The following is an 18,864-nucleotide window of genomic DNA, read 5'->3' as shown; positions in this document are numbered from 1 at the left end:
CTTTTTTGTCTTCTCTAGGTTTTAAATTTTTTCTCTTTGCTATGTCCTGGCATCTCAACACATTCTTGAAGACAACTATTTTAGTTCTGGGATTGCTTCAGTTACTTTAAAGTTAAAGCTTAGCTTTATTTAGCTGGCCCAAGGTATTTAAATACAATCTAATTTGGTTGAACAGTGTCTTTTCCTATTCCAGCCAACCTTTTTATTTTTTTTTTTTTGTGGTTTTGTTTGTTTGTTCTTTGCCATTCTCCTTTCTTCCCCTTTGAAGGCTCCTGAACTCTTGTCTTTTCATGGTCACTCTCGCTTCAGATTTCTTTTCCGAGTGGAAAAGTGATAGTAAGGAAACTATTAAAATGAAATCTAGATCTTCTCAATCTGTTTCCACACCCTCTGAGTTTAAAAGCAAACAACAAAAGAACAGGAGGGACAGGAGCCACAAGCATGCTGCAAGAGCTTCCTTCACTTTCTTGTTTCTTACCAGATTTCTTCCAGCATAGATCTGGTAAGCCAAAATGTCTTTGGAGCACGTTGTGTACTTTTATGATTCTCTTCCAGAAAGGCGCCCACCGGGTTTTTGTTGTTGTTGTCTAGCTCCATCACATCATCCATCAAGTTTTCCCTTTCATCACAAACAAGATACTTTCAACATATCTATCCTCCCCGTGCCTTGAAGCATAGGTGCAGATGCCCTTGATAAAGCTATCAGTGTGCGTGCACCCACCTCCTTCATTATTAAGCTATATTCTCTTATATTGAGTAACGTGAATTAGTTCACTGAATGTGAACTGAATGGAAATGCCACAGCCTAGAGAATAACAAAGCTTAGATTGCGTCGGTGAGTAGGGAGACTGCTTTGTGTGATTCTGAATAAGGCATCGGTCGTGCAAGGGGTCTCAGCTGACTGTTCTGATGATAGACTTGGTCTTTTTGTTCTAGTTTGAAACACCATTACATGATTGTTCAGCATTCTTGTCAGTTTCAGTGTGATTCTGAATAAGATAAAAAAAAGTTTTAACTTAAAAAAAAAATCAAATGTCTAGAATTCAGGACTTGTTCACTTTTTCACTGTTGTGAAACAGAAAGGAACAGAAAGGCAAAAAGCCTTTGCAACTTTGCTTGGTTAGACTGCTTCCTGGGAGTGCTGTGCTTGGAGATGCTTGGAGCTGATTAGAAGCACTGTGGTCCCACAAAGGGATCACCATTCTGAATTTTTAAGTGTTTGATCCTACAGCCTTGGATGGCAAGTAATACTAGACCTGTAAAGACTTTATTCCCTTCCTTGTTACAACAGTTGATAGGTTAAATTGCTATTATTAAAATGTCTGTCTAGATACCATGAGCTTTCAGATCATGAAGTTAAATTCTTTTCACTTCCAAGTCCTATGAGTTTTCTATTACTTGAGAATCTTGAAGTGAAATCAGAAAGATAAGTCCTCACTCAACTTTCATAAAGGTAGAGAAATATTTTTGATCTGTTACCTCTCCTTTCCCCCATTTTTCCTTCCTTCCCCCCCTTCTTTTTCTGCCTATCCATAACAAAGAGGAGAAACTTTTCATACTGCTTCTAACGGTACAAGAAAAGACCCGTGTATTCATGCTTTGTGCCTCTTCCACCTTCCGAATTAAAGAATCCCTTCCCTTTCCTATTAAAACTACCAGTAAATAAAAGTCAGCTTGTATCCAGTACTGCTTTATATTAAAATAATGTATTTTTAACAGTACTAACTACACAGTGCCAGCATGCTGACTCTGACTGTGATAGCTGATTACTAAAATAGCTTGCACACTTTTACTTTCAGTTGAAGTATTTTCAGTAACATATCATAGCAAGTAGGTCACTAATTTTTTTTTAGGGGATTTTTATTGTGAAACATTAACGAGAAATAGGCTTAGGGCACTGGGTAAGCATGGTATATAAGAGAATACTTTGATGCTTTCTTTTGATATTTATATAGGTTTAAACCTTGTAACCTTCATGTATGGTGCATCAGTTCTCTACAAGTTGTAACAGATCAATGCTCAACTGAAGTACAGGGTTATCTCAGTTTCTTCACTAATGAAAAAGGCATAAAAGTAGCTGAAGTGACACATGGGGCAGGACTCTGGGTGACCCATGCTCTTGTTCAGCCACACATTTTCTGGCTAGCCTCTCAGGTCAGTGTTTAGGATAAGTAGGATATTGGATACATGCATATGTTTTAGTCCATCAAGGAGATGACATCTCTTTCTTTCTACAATTGCATATGGCCCTTCTGATAACTGCAATTTTATATTAAAAAAAAAAAAAAAAAAGTAGTATTACTTTAGGCTTTTATGGTGTTGCAACTGTCTCTTTAATTCAGTTTCCCAACTGAAAGTAGGGAAAAAACAATATACCATCAGCTGGTAGAGCAGCCCACAGCAAATAATTGAAACAGTTGTCTGCTTTGCAAGATCTGTTTAGATTAGAGCTGGGCAAGACTTTTCAATAAATAGTAAATTAGGCAATGGCTGGATGGAAAGTTTTATCTCCAGGTCACTTGTGAATTTGCTGACACCAGTAAGCAGCTTCAGATGGAAATATTTTTTCAGTGTCTACACCCCCAAACACAAAATAAAGAGCCTTATGAAAGAGGAACAATTAGGACATTTACAGAATTTTCTTAGAGCCTAGGTTTGGTCTCTTCTGCCTCTGTGCACTCTGAAGCCTCTTCCACCAGTTTTCGGCTACTGGGTGTTCAGGGTGCTTTGCCTGACTTCTGTAAGCTCTGGCAGGAGGGTATGTCAGAGGTAGCTGGCACTGCGGTGAGAAGCTGGGTAACCCATCAAGGACGTTTCCAAGTCTCTCAGTTCAAGATGGCTCACTCCCAAGCCCGGAGCTGTTTTGCTTTTTAATAAGATGCTTCACCCTGAATTGAGTAAGAGGATGACATGAAGCTGATTGTTAGAGCCCTCGCAGGCAAGTGCGGCATCTGTTTTAATGAATGTTTCAAAAAAACACAACCAAAAAATTCATATGAGGGAGGGAGGTATCCTGAGCCAGAAAGGCAAGAGCGTTCTACTCTAGCATTCATGTGGGATATGTGGGCTCTAACTTCTTCAGGCAAAAAAACGACCCAGATCTCCAGCATGTGATGCATATCCTACGTGGCTGGATGAAAGGGACTCCTGAGTATCACGTCTGCCTCCTCTTCTGCTTTTACTGAAGTTTTTCACTTCTGTTGTTTTTCTTTCAAGTGCCTGGAGGTGCAGATTTTCATTTCAGGTCTAACAAGATGTTGCTCATAAAAAAAAAAAAAAAAAAAAAGATAAGAGGAAAATAAGCTTTTTTTTTTCATAAGTTGAAAAGTTACATATTTACTCAGCTGTTCTTGATGTCGATATCTGGAGTTTGGCACTGTACTGCAAACCTGAGATCTGAGGCTGTTAAATGGCAAGTTTATTTGTGGATTTTTACTGGCTTTAAAACATAAGAAGAGCACTGGAGGCTTGAAGGAAAGAAGGAAAAAGGCAAACAGCTGAAACCAAGGATGCCTATAAAAAGCAGAAGAACGCTACTAAAAAGAAAGACATTCTTTGCATAGTTGGTCTGTTTCTATGAGCAGGTTTTCTGTTGCCTTTGATTAGTGTAAGAACAGAAATGCTTTGTAAGGTTGTGAATGACAGATTTGGACGTGTATTAGGCTGTGAGACTAGATCCTAAAATGTTGCGGTCAGTGTTTCTAGTTCAGAGATGGAAGCACTAATGTGGGTAAAAGACCTTCCCTCCTCTGTAATACAGTTCTGGACAGTGATCTTCATGATGGTGAATAGAAACTGGAAAAAGGTGCAGAGAGCTGTGATGGTCAGAATGGGAAGAACCCGCTTAAGGGGAAGCTGAATGAACATGACCTGTTTAGCTCAGCACAGTGAAGGCTGATATATTCTTTCTGTAAATACTTCGGGGAATAATAACCAGGAAGGGAATTGAACTCCTTAAGCTAAAGGACAAGGCCAGTACAAGAATAGCTAGGCATGAGCTGACAGGGAATACGTTTTGGCAGGAAATTGGAGTATTTTCAGAGGTCTTGAACTTCAATGAGGTTTCAAGGCAAATTTCTAATTTTTCTTTTTCTTTTTTTTTTTTTTTTCGTCCCATTATTTCTAGAGCTTTTTAAGATAAAGAATATAGATCCTTTATGAACAAAATTATATAATGTAATTATTCCTTATGATAGCAGGAGCCCTGAAGGTCTCTTTTGGCCTTATTTTGTGAATTTTAAGAGTTAGAATCCTCTTGGGTCACTGACTTCTCTGAACCTTTGGTCCATATTATGCTTTGAAGATGTCTGTGAAGGTAATTAGGAAAAGTAGTTCTGTTCAGTAGGCTTAAATCTTACATGCAGACATGCTGACACCTTTAGTAGCTCCTGGGGAACAGGGAGGCATGACTGGGGGAAGCAGCAACTGAAATACTGGAAAAATATCTGAAGGCAGATTTTTGTGTTGTAGCTAGCTACCAGTGACGGTTCATTTAGACAGTGGATAGAGGTTTAAATTTAGTATGGTTTGTATGGTCATGTTACTAGTGGTACAATTATACAGCTATATAACCTTTACTTTTTCTTTTTGTGTTTGTTGACAAGAACCTTCAAAGCACATGCAAATGTTTCAGCAATCTATTTGACATTCATTTGGTTGTCTCAGCACATTTTCTGATATTGTGTCCTTTTAAAGTAGCAGTAATGAGGCCATCCTAGAAGGAATTCCATTTTGACAAGAAAGTAAATGCATGTATGTTTCTCTGAATTATAGCATTCTGCTAAGTATATTACAAGTAATAAATCTCATAATCCAAAGATAAAGGTCAAGAGAATAATCCTGCGGTCCGATTTGAGTCCTACTCAGGCTTGCTTCTCTGAAGTGGGGAAAAGGCATGTGAAGCCATTGCAGTCTGCTAATTATGTTGGTACCATTTAGGTGATCTGGATACAGGTCTTGAAAATGTTAGTCAAGTGCTGCTTGATGATCTGAGTGGAGAAGTCACAGTGTTACGTTCTGTGTTACACTAAATGGGAGGTAGTGTCCCTCCGGGCTTTATGCTCTTTGTTGTTTGTTTGTTGTTGTGTTGTTGCTTTTCTTAAATCAGAGAATCATAGAGCACGCCAAGTTGGAAGGGGCCCACAAGGGTCATCAAGTCCTGTGTTTTTTTATTTTGTTCTCAAAAAAAACCCACAAAAAAGCCACAAGAAATAAAAGTAAATCCAAAAGAAAGATACGCCTTAAGCTTCCTCTTCCCTTCATTGTCCTGGAAAGAAGGGAACTTGCCCAGTTTAATCAAATAAAGGAGGAAGTTGCTCTACCAGCAGGCCATAATGTGTTCGGGAAAGTTGTGAAAGGGCCGGATGCTGCTGGATCAGTGCTGTAGAGATTGAGAGGTGTGTGTGTGTTCTCCCTGCCATGTGATGAAGACCTTGTGCCACACCAGAGAAAGCGAATGGGATAGGAGGAGAAAAGGAAGTACACGCTATGAAATGAAGTGGGAGTCCAACAACACACATCCATGTGTATATGTCTCCAGTGCAGTTACATCTGTCTGGGTCTCTCTGTCCAGTGATTGACGCAGTCGTGCAGTGACTGAGCTGCTCAGATACTAAAGCTCTTAGCCTTTGTATAACGTAAGAAACTTAGCAGGGCTGGAAAAGGAGGTTCTCTGTTTCACCAAGAAAGAAACTTTTTTGATTTTACTGGTCATTGAAAAGGAGTCGGATAAGACATAATTACCGAAGGCTGATTTACAATTGTGTTGTTAATCTTGCTCGTTATTTGCCACTGATAGTAGTAATAGATAAAGATTATTTTTCTTTTTTTTTTTTTTTGGATGTAGTCAACTTTCGTTTTTTTTAATCTATCCGTGCTTCTGGATCTGCTCTTCTCCTTAAAGGCACACATGGTAATTACATTTGCTCTGTAATCTCCTCTTCTCAGATGCTAGCCTGAGATAGATTACCTCATGTTAGACGTCTTGATCTTCATAGCAATGACTGCGGGCTGGATAGTAAGGACACTATGGAGAGAAAAAGGCTATAAAGAGAAACAAGGCATATTCAGCACAGTGGCTTGTACATGCACATAATGCTGGCGAGCAGTGACTAATCAGGTAGGTTTGGAGAGAGTCAAGCATCCTTAAGAGAGTCAAGCATCCTTAAGTGTCTTGAGATGGTTGCAGGTGTTCTAAATGTCACTGACGCACCTTGCTTCTGTCAGCCTTTGTGCAGCGTGGCTCTGGCCTTCATACCATGAGTGATGTGTGTTTATACCTGAATAGCCTTCTCACAAACACTAAAGCCAGATTTAAGGGGAAGGGGCTGAAGGCAGGTGTTTGTTCTGCAGAAACATGACCCTACTTGTGATCAAGAGTACCGTGTCAAAAAATAAGAAGTCATTTCAGTATTCTTAAGCCTAATAGTAAGAGAAAGTGCAGGTGTGTTTGTGTAACTCACTTTGATTTGTGTACTTTCTGGAAAACATATAGAGAGATTTTGTGTATGTGTATGTTCATGTGCTTTCCTTCTCTATGCACCCCTGTTTATCTCAGGATTACAAATCATCTTCTTAGAGCTGAGAGGACTGCTTATCCAGGAGCTGTGTGCAATTCCTTGAGAAATTCATGTTTGTGTAGCTTCCTTATGTTTGTGTATTGATACAGCGCTACAGAAATACAATGAAAACTTCGGTCCCAGAAAGTTCACAGAATCACAGAAATGTAGGGGGGGTTGGAAGGGACCTCGAAAGATCATCGGGTCCAACCCCCCTGCCAAAGCAGGTTCCTCAGAGCAGGCTGCCCAGGTAGGCGTCCAGACGGGCCTTAAATATCTCCAGAGAAGGAGACTCCACAACCTTGCTGGGCAGCCTGTTCCAGTGCTCCGTCACCCTCACTGTGAAGAAGTTCTTTCGCATGTTGGTGTGGAACTTCCTGGGCTCTAACTTGCAGCCATTGCCCCTTGTCCTATCCCCACAAACCACTGAGAAGAGGTTGGCAACATCCTTCTGTCCCCCACCCCTCAGATACATACACGGAGGAGATCCCCTCAGTCTTCTCTTCTCCAGGCTGAACAGACCCAGGTCTCTCAGCCTTTCTTCATGGGGAAGATGCTCCAGGCCCCGTATCATCTTTGTGGCCCTCCGCTGGACTCTTTCCAGGAGATCCCTGTCTTTCTTGTACCGGGGAGCCCAGAACTGGACACTGAACTCCAGGTGAGGGAGTAGAGGGGGAGGATCACCTCCCTTGACCTGCTGGCCACGCTCCTTTTAGTGCACGCCAGGATCCCATTGGCCCTCTTGGCCACGAGGGCACAGTGCTGGCTCATGGTCAGCCTGTCATCCACCGGGACCCCCAGGTCCTTTTTGTCAGCTTTCCTCTCCAGCAGGTCATCCCCCAGCCTGTACTGATACTTCGGGTTGTTCCTTCCCAGGTGCAGGACTCTACACTTGCTCTTATTAAATCTCATTTGGTTTCTTCCTGCCCATCTCTCCAGCCGGTCCAGGTCTCGCTGAATGGCAGCACAGCCTTCTGGCGTGTCAGCCACTCCTCCCAGCTTTGTGTCATCGGCGTACTTGCTGAGGGCAGACACTATTCCCTCATCAAGGTCATTGATGAAGATGTTGAACAAGACTGGACCCAGCACCGACCCCTGGGGAACACCGCTAGTCACAGGTCTCCAGCCGGACTCTGCGCCGCCGATCACCACCCTCTGAGCTCGGCCAGTTCTCAACCCACCTTACTGTCCACTCCTCTATCCCACACTTCCTCAGCTTTGCTCTCGGGATGTCATGGGAGACAGTATCAAAAGCCTTGCTACAGTCAAGGTAGATGACATCCACTGCTCTCCCCTCATCTACCCAGCTGGTGATGCCATCACAGAAGGCAATGAGGTTGGTCGAGCACGACTTGCCCTTGGTGAACCCATGCTGACTACTCCCCATAACCTTCTTCTCTTCCAACTGCTTGGAGATGGCATCCAGAACAAGCTGCTCCAACACCTTTCCAGGGACAGAGGTGAGACTGACTGGCCTGTAGTTTCCCGGATCCTCCTTCCTGCCCTTCTTGAAGACCGGAATGACATTGGCTATCCTCCAGTCTTCAGGCACCTCTCCTGTTCTCCAGGACCTTTCAAAGATTGATAGAGAGCGGTTCAGCGATCACCTCTGCCAACTCCCTTAGCACACGCGGATGCATCCCATCGGTACCCATGGATTTGTGTGCATTGAGCCCACTCAGGTGCTCCCGAACCACTCTCACATCCACCAGGGGGGAGCCGTCCATTTCCCAGACCCTTTGTCGTATTGCCAGGGGCAAGGAGTCCCGGGAAAGTGTCCTTGAAGCAAAGACTGAAGCACAGAAAGCATTCAGTATCTCTGCCTTCTCAGCGTCTCCCGTGACCAGGACACTCCCTCATTCAGCAAGGGACCCACATTATCCCTAGTCTTCCTCTTGCTGTTTACATACTTGAAAAAACCCTTCTTACTATCCTTTATCTCTTTTGCAAGCCTCATCTGTAGGTGGGCTTTAGCCTTCCTTATTGCATCCCTGCAGGCCCTGACAACACATCTATACTCCTCCCAAGAGGACAGGCCCTTTTTCCATATTTCATAGACCATTCTCTTCCTTTTGATCTTATTGATAAGCTCCTCGCTCATCCATGTGGGTTTCCTGCCCCCCTTCCCCGATTTCCTATTCCTCAGGATGCACCGACCCTGAGCATGGAAGAAGTGCTGTTTAAATGTAGCCCAGCTGCCACATGCACCCTTGCCTTCTAGCAACCTAGCCCATGAGATACTCCCAAGCAGGTCCTGTAAGAGGTCGAAGTTGGCTCTCCATAAAGTCCAGGGTTGCAATCCTGCTTGTAGCCTTACTTCCTTTGCCTGGTTCCATCTGGAACTCCACCATCTCATGGGCGCTGCATCCCAAGCTGCCCCCAACCTTCACATCCCTAACAAGCCCATCCCTGTTGGTAAGGACAAGGTCCAGGAGCACCCCCCACCTCGTCGGCTCCTCCACCACCTGCGTCATAAAATTGTCCTCAACGCATTGTAGGAACCATTTGGACTGCGCGTGCCTGGCCGAGTTGCTTACCCAGCAGATGTCTGGGTAATTGAAGTCCCCCATGAAAGTTGACTGATTCCTTTTTCACTTAATTTCTGGATTAATACAAAGCTGTTTGTTAACAGAAATATTTCTTTGTAATGGTCACACTTATATTATGGTGATATATACAGCTTACTAGAGGTTTTGTTCCACTCCTGTTTGTTCATGAGATTCTTAAATGCTGACTGTAGGTGACTTGGGATTCATGGAAAGAATATCCTTTGTTCAGGTAGTCCTTTAAGTTTGGAGAGTGTTCCTAAACTTGTGTGTCTTCCAAGGTTTTCTGTTAGTTTCTTGTCTGCACTGTTAAAGACAAAAGTGCATTCAGGTGGAGGGCTGGTTAATGTGTCACAGGTATTCTTCTCTTCTGTTAAAGTTTCTTTATTTATAGATGTCTAAGGAGAAGCTTTTCCCATTCTCAAGAGAAAGCTAACTGGTAACGCTGCAAGACATTGAGTGTATGATGTCTGCTGTGAAGGAGAATTTTGTTATGGCTATTAAGTATTCTACTAGTCCTACTTCCTGATACTTTATACGAGCAAGATTTCTATAGCAGTCAAAAGAATGGCAAAGTACATTTATAAATACTGTGCCCCCCTCAGATACAGTTACTTTAGACATTTGGCTTCCCCTTGCTCAAAAAGAAAGAGCACAGTTGCTGAAATTCCACACTGACTGTCAATATTGCTTCTGTGATCATGTCTTTTTTTTTTTTCCTTCTCTTCCCTAAAACAGCCCACTGTTTGTAACGTGGAAGATCGGTCGAGATAAACGATTGCGTGGATGCATAGGTACTTTTTCCGCCATGAACCTGCATTCAGGACTCAGGGAGTACACGCTTACTAGGTAAGATTTTGTTTCCTGCAGCCTTGACTTAATTAAATACTCTACTGGGGAGTTGATAGGTGTGTTTTGGTTTGTTTGTTGGTTTGGTTTTTTTTGGCTGTGTCACTGTACTGATCAATGAAAACTTCTATCTCCCTTTGATGCTAAACATCATTGCCTGGTTATTTGACTACTGATGCCATGGGATAATGGTTTCATTTAAACCATAACTTGATCCTTTGTATTATTTTTTACTGGTTTAGAAAACTACTCTCCAGTAGCTTATTGTAACTGACTGTTTTAGTATTTTTTTTCCCAGTGCTCAGACAAATTTTAAGCTTAATAGTTAATGTGAGGGCAGAAGACCAGAAAGTCAGATTTTGGGATTATCCTATTCACGCTTCTAAAACAGCAGGTATTCTCACCTCTTCTCCATCAGGTGCTTCCAATCAGCTGCAGTTAATTTAATGCTACAAATTTCCATTACATGTTACTCTTCAGATACATCCCAGCCCCCGAGCGGGAAGCTTCTGGATGAGGGAGGTAAGTGATGATAATCCTTCACTCCCCGGCAGCATAATCCTTCATTTTTTTGATCTACACCTAAATTCATTCACCTTAATATTGTTCCATTTTCTTTGCATAGAGTGAAAACTAATCAGTTTATCACTAGAGCTAGTAGTAAGCTTTCTACTTTCTTAAGTTTATTTTCTAAAGAATCAACAGAATTTTGTCCTTTCAGTTGTAATAGACTGTTTATGGTGCTTTAAAATAGAAACTATAATCAGGCATGTAAAGACCTCTAAAATTATCATCACTTAAAATAATTGGTGCCTCCAGATCACTTTAGATTGGAGGCTTTCCTCCATTATGGGATCTTCCTCTTTTGCTGTTAAAGCTTCATGTCAATCCCAGTATTGAGTAAGATTAATATGGGGGAATGTTCTTTCTTACATGTCTCACTAGTTTGTTACAAGCTGTTCATTTTTTGCTTCTGTCTACTCAGCTTGAAGGAATCAACTGCTGGAGTTCCTTACAAACTTCTCTAAGACCTAGTTACCTTTATCCTCTTGGCTTTATTATGTGCTGTGGAATATTTGCTTGTGTCCTTTAAAACCTCAGCAATCAAAATGGTCAGTGAGAAGAAGCTTAAATTCAAAGCAACTCCTCTGTTGAAGGTTAAATGTCTTACAGGTGTAAACATTTGTGAGCCAGATGGGAGGGGGGCTCCTCTAGCCCTCTGCAATAGAATGCTTTTAATTCCTCACAGTGCCCAATCCAGAACAGTGAGCTTGTACAGAAAATTTCCCTCAAAGACTAGGAAGAAGGTGATAGCCAAAAAATAGTCTTACAAACTGATAAAGTATAAGAATGAGGAAATGGAAATGTATCAGATATCTCTTACCAGAATGGAATTCTCACACTTGAAGCTGAGGAGTAGCTGTTTGAAATCCTTGCAATTGATGAAAATTGATCAAAAAATGATGTATGCAAACAGCAGTATTGCTAATAGATTATCCACTGTCACAAATCAAATAGTGCTGTACTCTTGCATAATTTTAATAAATGCTTAAAAGATTCCCGTTGCATCATTTTAATTCTAAAATCTGAAGTCATAGTATAGGAGAAGTGATGCAAAAGTAAAGGGGACTCAAATATTTTCAATGCAGTATTTAAGTAATGGCTGCATTCTTTGGAAGGTTATACCAGGCTATCCAGAGGATAATTCAGTAATATTCAAGAGAAGAAAAATGGAACTACATACCAACCTATTTTTCAAAAGTTGTTGCAAGTAAAATGTCGTGTTATTTTGTGGCATATAGGATTTTATTATCTTTTATGTGGAGCCTTTTTCACATGGATTGCACCAAAAATAAACAAACAAAAAGAAGACAATAACAAAAGTAAAAACGAAAGAACTCAGAAGTGACTGCTGAAGTGTAAAGTTCCTATTTGAATTTACTAAAAAACTGTTCTTTTATCTCTGTCATTGTTTAAAAAAAAAAAATAGGTAGGGATACCTGGAGCAGTTTTCTTCATGGCATTAGTAATTCCAGCTACAGAGCTTCCAGCAGAGAGTGTTTGAGGAATAACAGAAGCAGTTTTGAAATGCCTGTGAACTTCTGGAGTTTGGAGTTCCACAAGCCTTGCCCGAAGGTATCAGAAACCAGGACACTGTAACTTGATGTGGGCAGTAGGCTCTTGCAGAAGATACAGCAATTCCTGAAAGTAAACAAAAACTTCTTCAGGGGTGGCAAAATTAATCAGTAAAGTAGGTAGTATGAAGGGGCTCTCCATTTCAGAAAGTGGAACTTGACCACAATTTTCAGTTGAGGATACAGGCAGATATTCTTCTGACTGTATTTTCCTTTAACACTGAAAGGCACTTTTCTTCAGTTATTCTGAAGATACAGCATTGCTGAAAAGAACCAAGTTGTCTGTCTCGTTCATTCTTACATTTTTCAGCACCCTCCATGGAATTGTGGCCAGTTCACATCAGGCAAGATTTTATTACCAATATACTGCATAGTGCTTAGAATCTCAATAAATCAGAATTCCCTTAACCCTAGTAGCAATCTCTAATTGTATATTGCATAGTGTGTGGTGTATACACCTCTACCTGTGTACAGAAAGAAAGAATAACTTTTCAAATAACGATGATTGTTTGTCTGAGGTGAACAATTTCCTTCTTGGGACAAGGACAAACACACGTTTAGAAAACCTTTTTTTGGTCTGTATACAAAAACAGTGAAGAATTGTGACCTAGTATGTTTCTTTTCCCCATTTTGAGCTCTGTAGGTTGTTATGCTGGTATGCTAGTACATTCTAAACAGGAAATTTATGTAGAATGATTCATCATTAATTGGATGCATCTGCCTAAGTCGTGAGGAGGGATGAGAATACCATAGTTAAAAATGCTAGTGCTGTATTCCTAATAAAATCTTAGAATTCAATTTTCTCTGCAGTTATATCAGTGACACGGGAAGGAAGTATATTATTAAAATCCTTTGCAGAATGTTATGAAAACATAGATTCAGAGTTAGTGGCTTCAACATAATTTTACTAAGAGGTTAGTTGAATAAAATCTATCCGTTTTCAAAATGTTTCATTGTGTTGAATATTTAAATTAGGATGTAAGAAGTTTATAATGGGCGAAATAGTTCTTTAGACTGAATGTGTGAATATCCCTTCTGAATGCATAAAAGTAAACCAATCCAGATTATGAAAAATACTTTGTGTTTTCCAGCTCCTTCAAGAAAATACACTGAACTTGGAAGCAGGTTACCACAGATTTTCCTAACAGGTTGATAAACTACTTTCTTGTGTGTTCTGTTCAGCAGTAAGACTTAAATTTTGGCACTGAAGTTTTAAACTCCTGCTCTTTTACACCTGAGATACTGAATGAAATGGTTTAATTTATTTTATGCATTTTAGTTATTTCTTTTCCAGACATGTCATATAATTGGAAGTCACACTTAGTAGATGTAGCTGTGTCAATTAAGTTTTAACAATTTTTATCCTGTCAAGGCTAGAATATGTATTTTTTCCTTCCCCATATAAATATATATACTTCCCTCCCTAGTATATATATGGGGAAGAAAACAGTAGAGAAGATACAAATAAAGAGAGACTGCTTGTATGGATTATATGACACACAAATCTTATGTCATAGAAGAAAGCAGTGAAATAAAACTACAGGGCTGCAAGACTTAAGTGGATTAGCATAGTGGCTGAAAACTGAATTTAAATTTTTAAGTAATATATAAGTCACCATTCTTAACTAGCATAGACCTGTCTCTTCTGGCTGTATGATGTAATCAGTCTTTTTGTTGTGTGTTCCACCTGAGTATTACGACTACCTTCGGACATTCAGCCTCGCTTCCATAGATGTGGTTGGTCAAGAAATGCAAACAAAAAGGGAAGCTTGGGATGAGAAATTTAAGATCAAAGGCAATGAAACCTGCAGCCCAACTTTCTCATAATTGAATTTGGGTGTAGAGTCTGTATGACTACTAGTGACCAGTTCACTACCAGTGACTAGACTTCTATTGCCCGGTGTTTATCAGCAATTTCAAGAGTCAGTCCTTGCTGCTGCTATATCGCCTGCCTTCTCTCCGTGGAAAACAGCGATCCCTTCTGCCTGTCCCACACAGGAAAGCTAAATAGCCAACTGCAAAACTACAGTATGGCAACCGTATTTAAGGGGTAAAATAAAAACCAAAATTGAATGACCAATCACGTTAAAATAGATGTTGGCCTTATTTAGTTAAGACCAGAGGCAAGTATTTGTATAGACAAGGCATCTCCCCTCTCTGTTGAGCCTAGCTTAATTTGTTTAATTCCTTTTTGTTTTTACTAAGCATAGCCTCGTCTGACCTTCCTTGCTCGACCCAGCACTAACTTCACAAAGCCCTGACTATTGGGCAGTGCTGCTATGGGTGAGGATAGACATTGCTGCTGGCCCAGGGCAAAGCATACTCGTGTTGCTGACTGTAACTTTTGAACGTGGGGAGTGGGCGGTGTGCGGGGGCATTATATATGTTTGACATTTCTGTTGTGACGTTCCCTGTTCACAGAAGTCAGTCTGAACGAATTCTTGCTAATAGCATTTTACGTAATGTTTCAGAGCACATTGTTGCTTCTGTGTTGCCCATTGATAATACTTCGCAGGCTGTGGTATTGATTTATAGCTGATAGCTTCTGAAAGTCAACTTTTTTTATTCTATTACTACTCTGTGGCTGGTGTCAGCCAATGCAAAATGCCTGATAATTGCAAGGCGAAGCTTACACTGTCACTTTCAGAGTTAAACTCTGCAGAGCGATGTCAAGTCTTCTCCGTCTGAACTCCCCAGTGTTGTGCTATTCTTGTACGTTCAACATTAAAGCCAGGAAGCATAATGTTGCTTCTGTTGCTTCCTTTTCGTTTGTTTCTATGAAAAGCAGGTGTGCAACAGGGAAGCTGGATGGCAGATGGAATTTCTAGCATCTGTTGGTTGCCTCTGGGTTTTCAAGGTCATCTTAATAAGGCAGAGGGCACAGGCTGTGCTGCTGCTATAGGGTGACCAGCAACAGATGGAGAATCTCAAGGTGAGAAAATATTCTTAGGGAGAGGTGTGGTAGCACAGCTCTGTGTCTAGTTGAGTGGATGGACAGCCAGTGCCTCCCATTAAGCCTATGAGGGGCCAGTGGCAATATACATCTGGAATTTGTAACTCCTAAATCCCACTTAGCCTGCATGACCCCGTTTAGTTACATTTTTAGTGGCGGTGCAACCTATGAAATCCACTCAGCTTTAATAAAGCTGGTATACACGCTATCAGATCCATTTGAACCAACGAGAATACAGGCAGCTGAGGCTTCTCGGGTAGTTGCAGCACGTATCTTTCACTCGTGCCATCATCTCCCTCTCTGAGTGGCAGTCTTAGCAAGTCTGCACTGAGGACTGATGCATCTGATGCACTGAGCATCTGATGCTGCTGGGGAAGTGATGTAGTGAGGTACCGAGCTGATACTTAAACCTCAGGTGTCTGGCCCTAATGGAAGTTCAAGGATACTAAAGGAGTTGTAGGACTGCTCCTCTGCTAATCTATACTGTGGACCCCACTAAAAGTTTGGTAATTGAGGATGTTGCCATGATATGGGCAAAAGCCATGTCTGAAAGAGATTTAGAGGTTTGTAGGCACTATGACCATGTAGTATGATTTCCCTGAAGGGAGGAAGGACTAGCTGGTTCAGAGGAGGTGAGGCCTGTACCTGAGGAAACAAGAGGCCATATCAAGGAAATACATGAATTTAAACTAATTTTTACTAGATTAATTCTGAAAACATCTTCCATCATAACTCAGAGATAAAGTGCAAAGGCTAAAGATAGGGCACCTTAAGATAATTTGTTATGTGGCCACAGGATTTGTCAGCTGAGTCAATTGCCAAAAAACAAAGTAGTTGAGATGGTGGTGTTTTCTAGGTGCTTTTACTCATCACTAAATTTGAGGTCTGCCAGCCTGTATTGTGCCTTTCTTACCTTTGTGGGTAAATGATTTGCAAAGGTAGTTGTGATTTTCCCCTTTCCTTACAGGCTTAAATGAGTTCTATTTTTAATTCCTCAGTGGTTGTCACACGTGGGCCACATGCTGTTTCCTCCATCTTTCCCCTCACATACACAAAACAAAGTGCAGGAAATGGAAGAGAAATTCTATCACAAATGAGTCCATTCCAATTAAAATCAGTAACTGGGGGGGGGGGGGGGGAGTACTTAAGGTGATCTTTGTCAAGTATAGTTAGACATCATGTTTGTAAGAAAATGGATTCCTTACGTTTCCAAAACTGGAGTCTAACAGCAGTTTAATCAGGTTGTTATAGCACGTGTGAGGTAGGATGTATACAGAGAATAATCTCTTATTGGACTGATACAGTTGCATAAAACTAGATAAGCTTTTAGCTTACATGCCTTTCCATAAGCAAGCTGTTAAGAGATCCTTTTTAGTAACTAAACCTTTTCTATTTTATTTTTCTTTTTAGGGAGGCAAGTTAATCTTTTATTCTGTAGAAACTTCATCAGGTTTTGATTGTTATTTTAAGTTTTCTTTTGGCTTGCCCTTAAATTTACCTTTGTGTTCCCTTCTGATTATCTTCTGAAGTTAAAACTTAGCATTTGAGGTGTTAATATAAGAGCACAGGTGGTCCAGAGGTCATCTGAACATTTGTAGTGTTAGTAAAGGTAAGGTGCATGGTGTTAACACTCTTTTTTCTTTTTTATAATCTTTATGGAAATTGCATCTGACTTAGTAGAATTGTCTTAAACTCCTAAGTCAGAACTGGTCCAAAGTATATTAAGAGAGTTCAGCAGCGAACTTTTCTTTACAAACTATTACTTATATATATATGTGCGTGTGTGTGTGTATAAATAAATAAATGGTGGGGTTATATATGTATATGGTGGGGTTGACATCCAGAGGTATTTATTAACAGCCTTAACCATCATTATTATTATCCAAAATGCTTAGTTAAATGCATAGTTTAAGTATGATCTGCTGCATCTAGTGAGATATGGAATGAAAACATGATGTATTGGCACCTTAATTTTTAAACAATGTCTGACTACCTTAATGAAATTCAGGCAATATTATTGTAACAATGCTATTCAGACTCATGTTTTGCCTGCCGCATTATCTGTATAGAGATTAGATTTTACTGAAATGTGGAGCTGTTCATATTTCTAAATTTCATCTTAGACCATAAAAAGTTGTTGCTGAACTATTGTAGACATGAATTTTGCAAATAACACCACTTTAATTTGGGGTAAATCCTCAGATCTATCATAGTGGAATATAATTGTTTAATAGTAAAATAGATTATGATGTAAACTCACAATAGCAGAAACGCCAAGTGAAGTACACAGATTTGAATTTATTGAGCCATGCTTAATTATTCTATGTGAGTCAATTCAGTAAGTAGGTCTGTAAATGATTTTGTGCATACAGTCCCTGGTCATTATTTCAGGGAACTGTTGCTTACCAGAACCGTCTCCTGCCTTTTTTTCAAAAGGGCAAAGCTAAATACCATACTGGCTCTAGAAATTGGGGGGAAAAAACCTTTTGCTTTAATGATGGGTTAAATGTTTCTCCTTATTTCATTAAGAAATGAAAATGAAATAATATTGTTGTGGAGGGAGAAGGAGCATGCCGTAGTAAATATGCTTCTTGTACATTATGTGTGTGGGGGAATAGTAATTTTGCCTTTTTTTTTTTTTTCCTTTATTAAAAATGTATTGGTTTTGTAATTGTTAGCTTATTATTTCTGAGAAAACCTTGCTAGACCTGTGGACCTAATGGTAGATGATGGTCTGTTTCCTTAGCAACACTTCCTGAAAGAAAGCAAAGGAAAGCACTACAAAAAGGAGGACGGTCCTTAGATTGTTATTATTTTTAAGAAAGGAGTGCATAAAGATGCCTTACCAAAGCTTTTTAAATATGTGGAGGGTTATCAAAATGCTGGTAATGATTTTGCTGGGAAAACTAAATTAAAGAATATGAATTGTTAGGTATGTATGTGGGGGGGAGAATGCATTACCCCATTTGGTGGGATAAACTCATTATGAGAATTGACTGTTGAGAGGTAACGAAGGATTTTGGAGAAATGGAATTCTAGAATTCAGTGTGATCACAGAATAGCTGGATCTGTCTAAAGTGGGTCAGGGAAGCTTGGGGGTTTTCTGCTGAGGTTGTCATAAGTGCTAGGTCTCAGCCTTAGGATGTAGTGTAACTAAGGAAACTCTCTGAAGTAAAATACTTATTTCATTGTCATATTAAAAAAAATGCAGTAAAAGAGAACATGCGTTAAAACCCAGGAATTTCAAAAATGTGCTTCTTATAAAATGCATGCTTCAAAAAAGCCACGAGTAAGGAAGTTGACTTGCATTAGTTGAGGTAATTTGTAGTGCTGGGGATAAATCAGATATTCCTGAAATTTGACTGAATGTGAATGAGTAACTGGAGACATCCAGCAATTACTCAGACTTTCCAGATGGGTTTCCAGGAGGAGCCGTGCCATTTGTGACTCTGGGCTTTCCCACGATGCTCTTGTCATGTACTTCCCACACAGTTTCCTTCTTTTATATAAAGAAAATGGTACACACCCTGTGAGTTCAAAGACAGAGGTCCAGGTGAGTTGAAACACTAGTTGGGTTGAATGTCAGATTTGTATTTGACTTTGAATATTACTTGACATAAGTAATTGGGAAGGAGGGTGGAGTCGGGGAAACTGGCCACCCTGGTTTTACTAGTAAAGCTTAAAACTTAATTGCCAGAATTATTTTTTTCCATTACTTGTATGGATTGTTGTTACTCCGTGGTTTTTGGACAACTCTTTCATTTTGTTGTATGATATTCTTAGAAGGTTGTTCAAATCATTCCTAAAAAAATCTTTTAGAATGG

At 40.2% G+C, this 18,864-nt stretch overlaps 1 protein-coding gene across 24 annotated transcripts in view; it reads left to right on the top strand.

The window, feature by feature from the left end:
* Positions 1 to 18,864, top strand: part of AMMECR1 (AMMECR nuclear protein 1) — a 112,643-nt gene that overhangs the window by 53,923 nt on the left and 39,856 nt on the right. For 8 of the 24 annotated variants that reach the window (XR_003499606.3, XR_011811835.1, XR_005268396.2 and 5 more), the window contains exons 3-4: positions 9,842 to 9,952; positions 10,371 to 10,474. Coding sequence is in view for 15 of the 24 variants with exons in the window: in XM_072043045.1 (XP_071899146.1) it covers positions 9,842 to 9,952; positions 10,371 to 10,474 (215 nt within the window). In the remaining 9 variants the exon portion in view is untranslated. Of the gene's footprint in view, positions 1 to 9,841; positions 9,953 to 10,370; positions 10,475 to 10,937; positions 11,918 to 11,942; positions 12,089 to 13,178; positions 13,236 to 18,864 lie in introns of those variants that run through there. The other 16 variants (XR_003499601.3, XR_005268390.2, XM_027465395.3 and 13 more) reach the window with 6 other exon arrangements.

Source organism: Anas platyrhynchos, chromosome 10 (genome assembly GCF_047663525.1).
Source record: "Anas platyrhynchos isolate ZD024472 breed Pekin duck chromosome 10, IASCAAS_PekinDuck_T2T, whole genome shotgun sequence".
In the NCBI taxonomy this organism is placed as follows: domain Eukaryota; kingdom Metazoa; phylum Chordata; class Aves; order Anseriformes; family Anatidae; genus Anas; species Anas platyrhynchos.
This window is presented reverse-complemented; position numbering and strand designations above follow the sequence as displayed.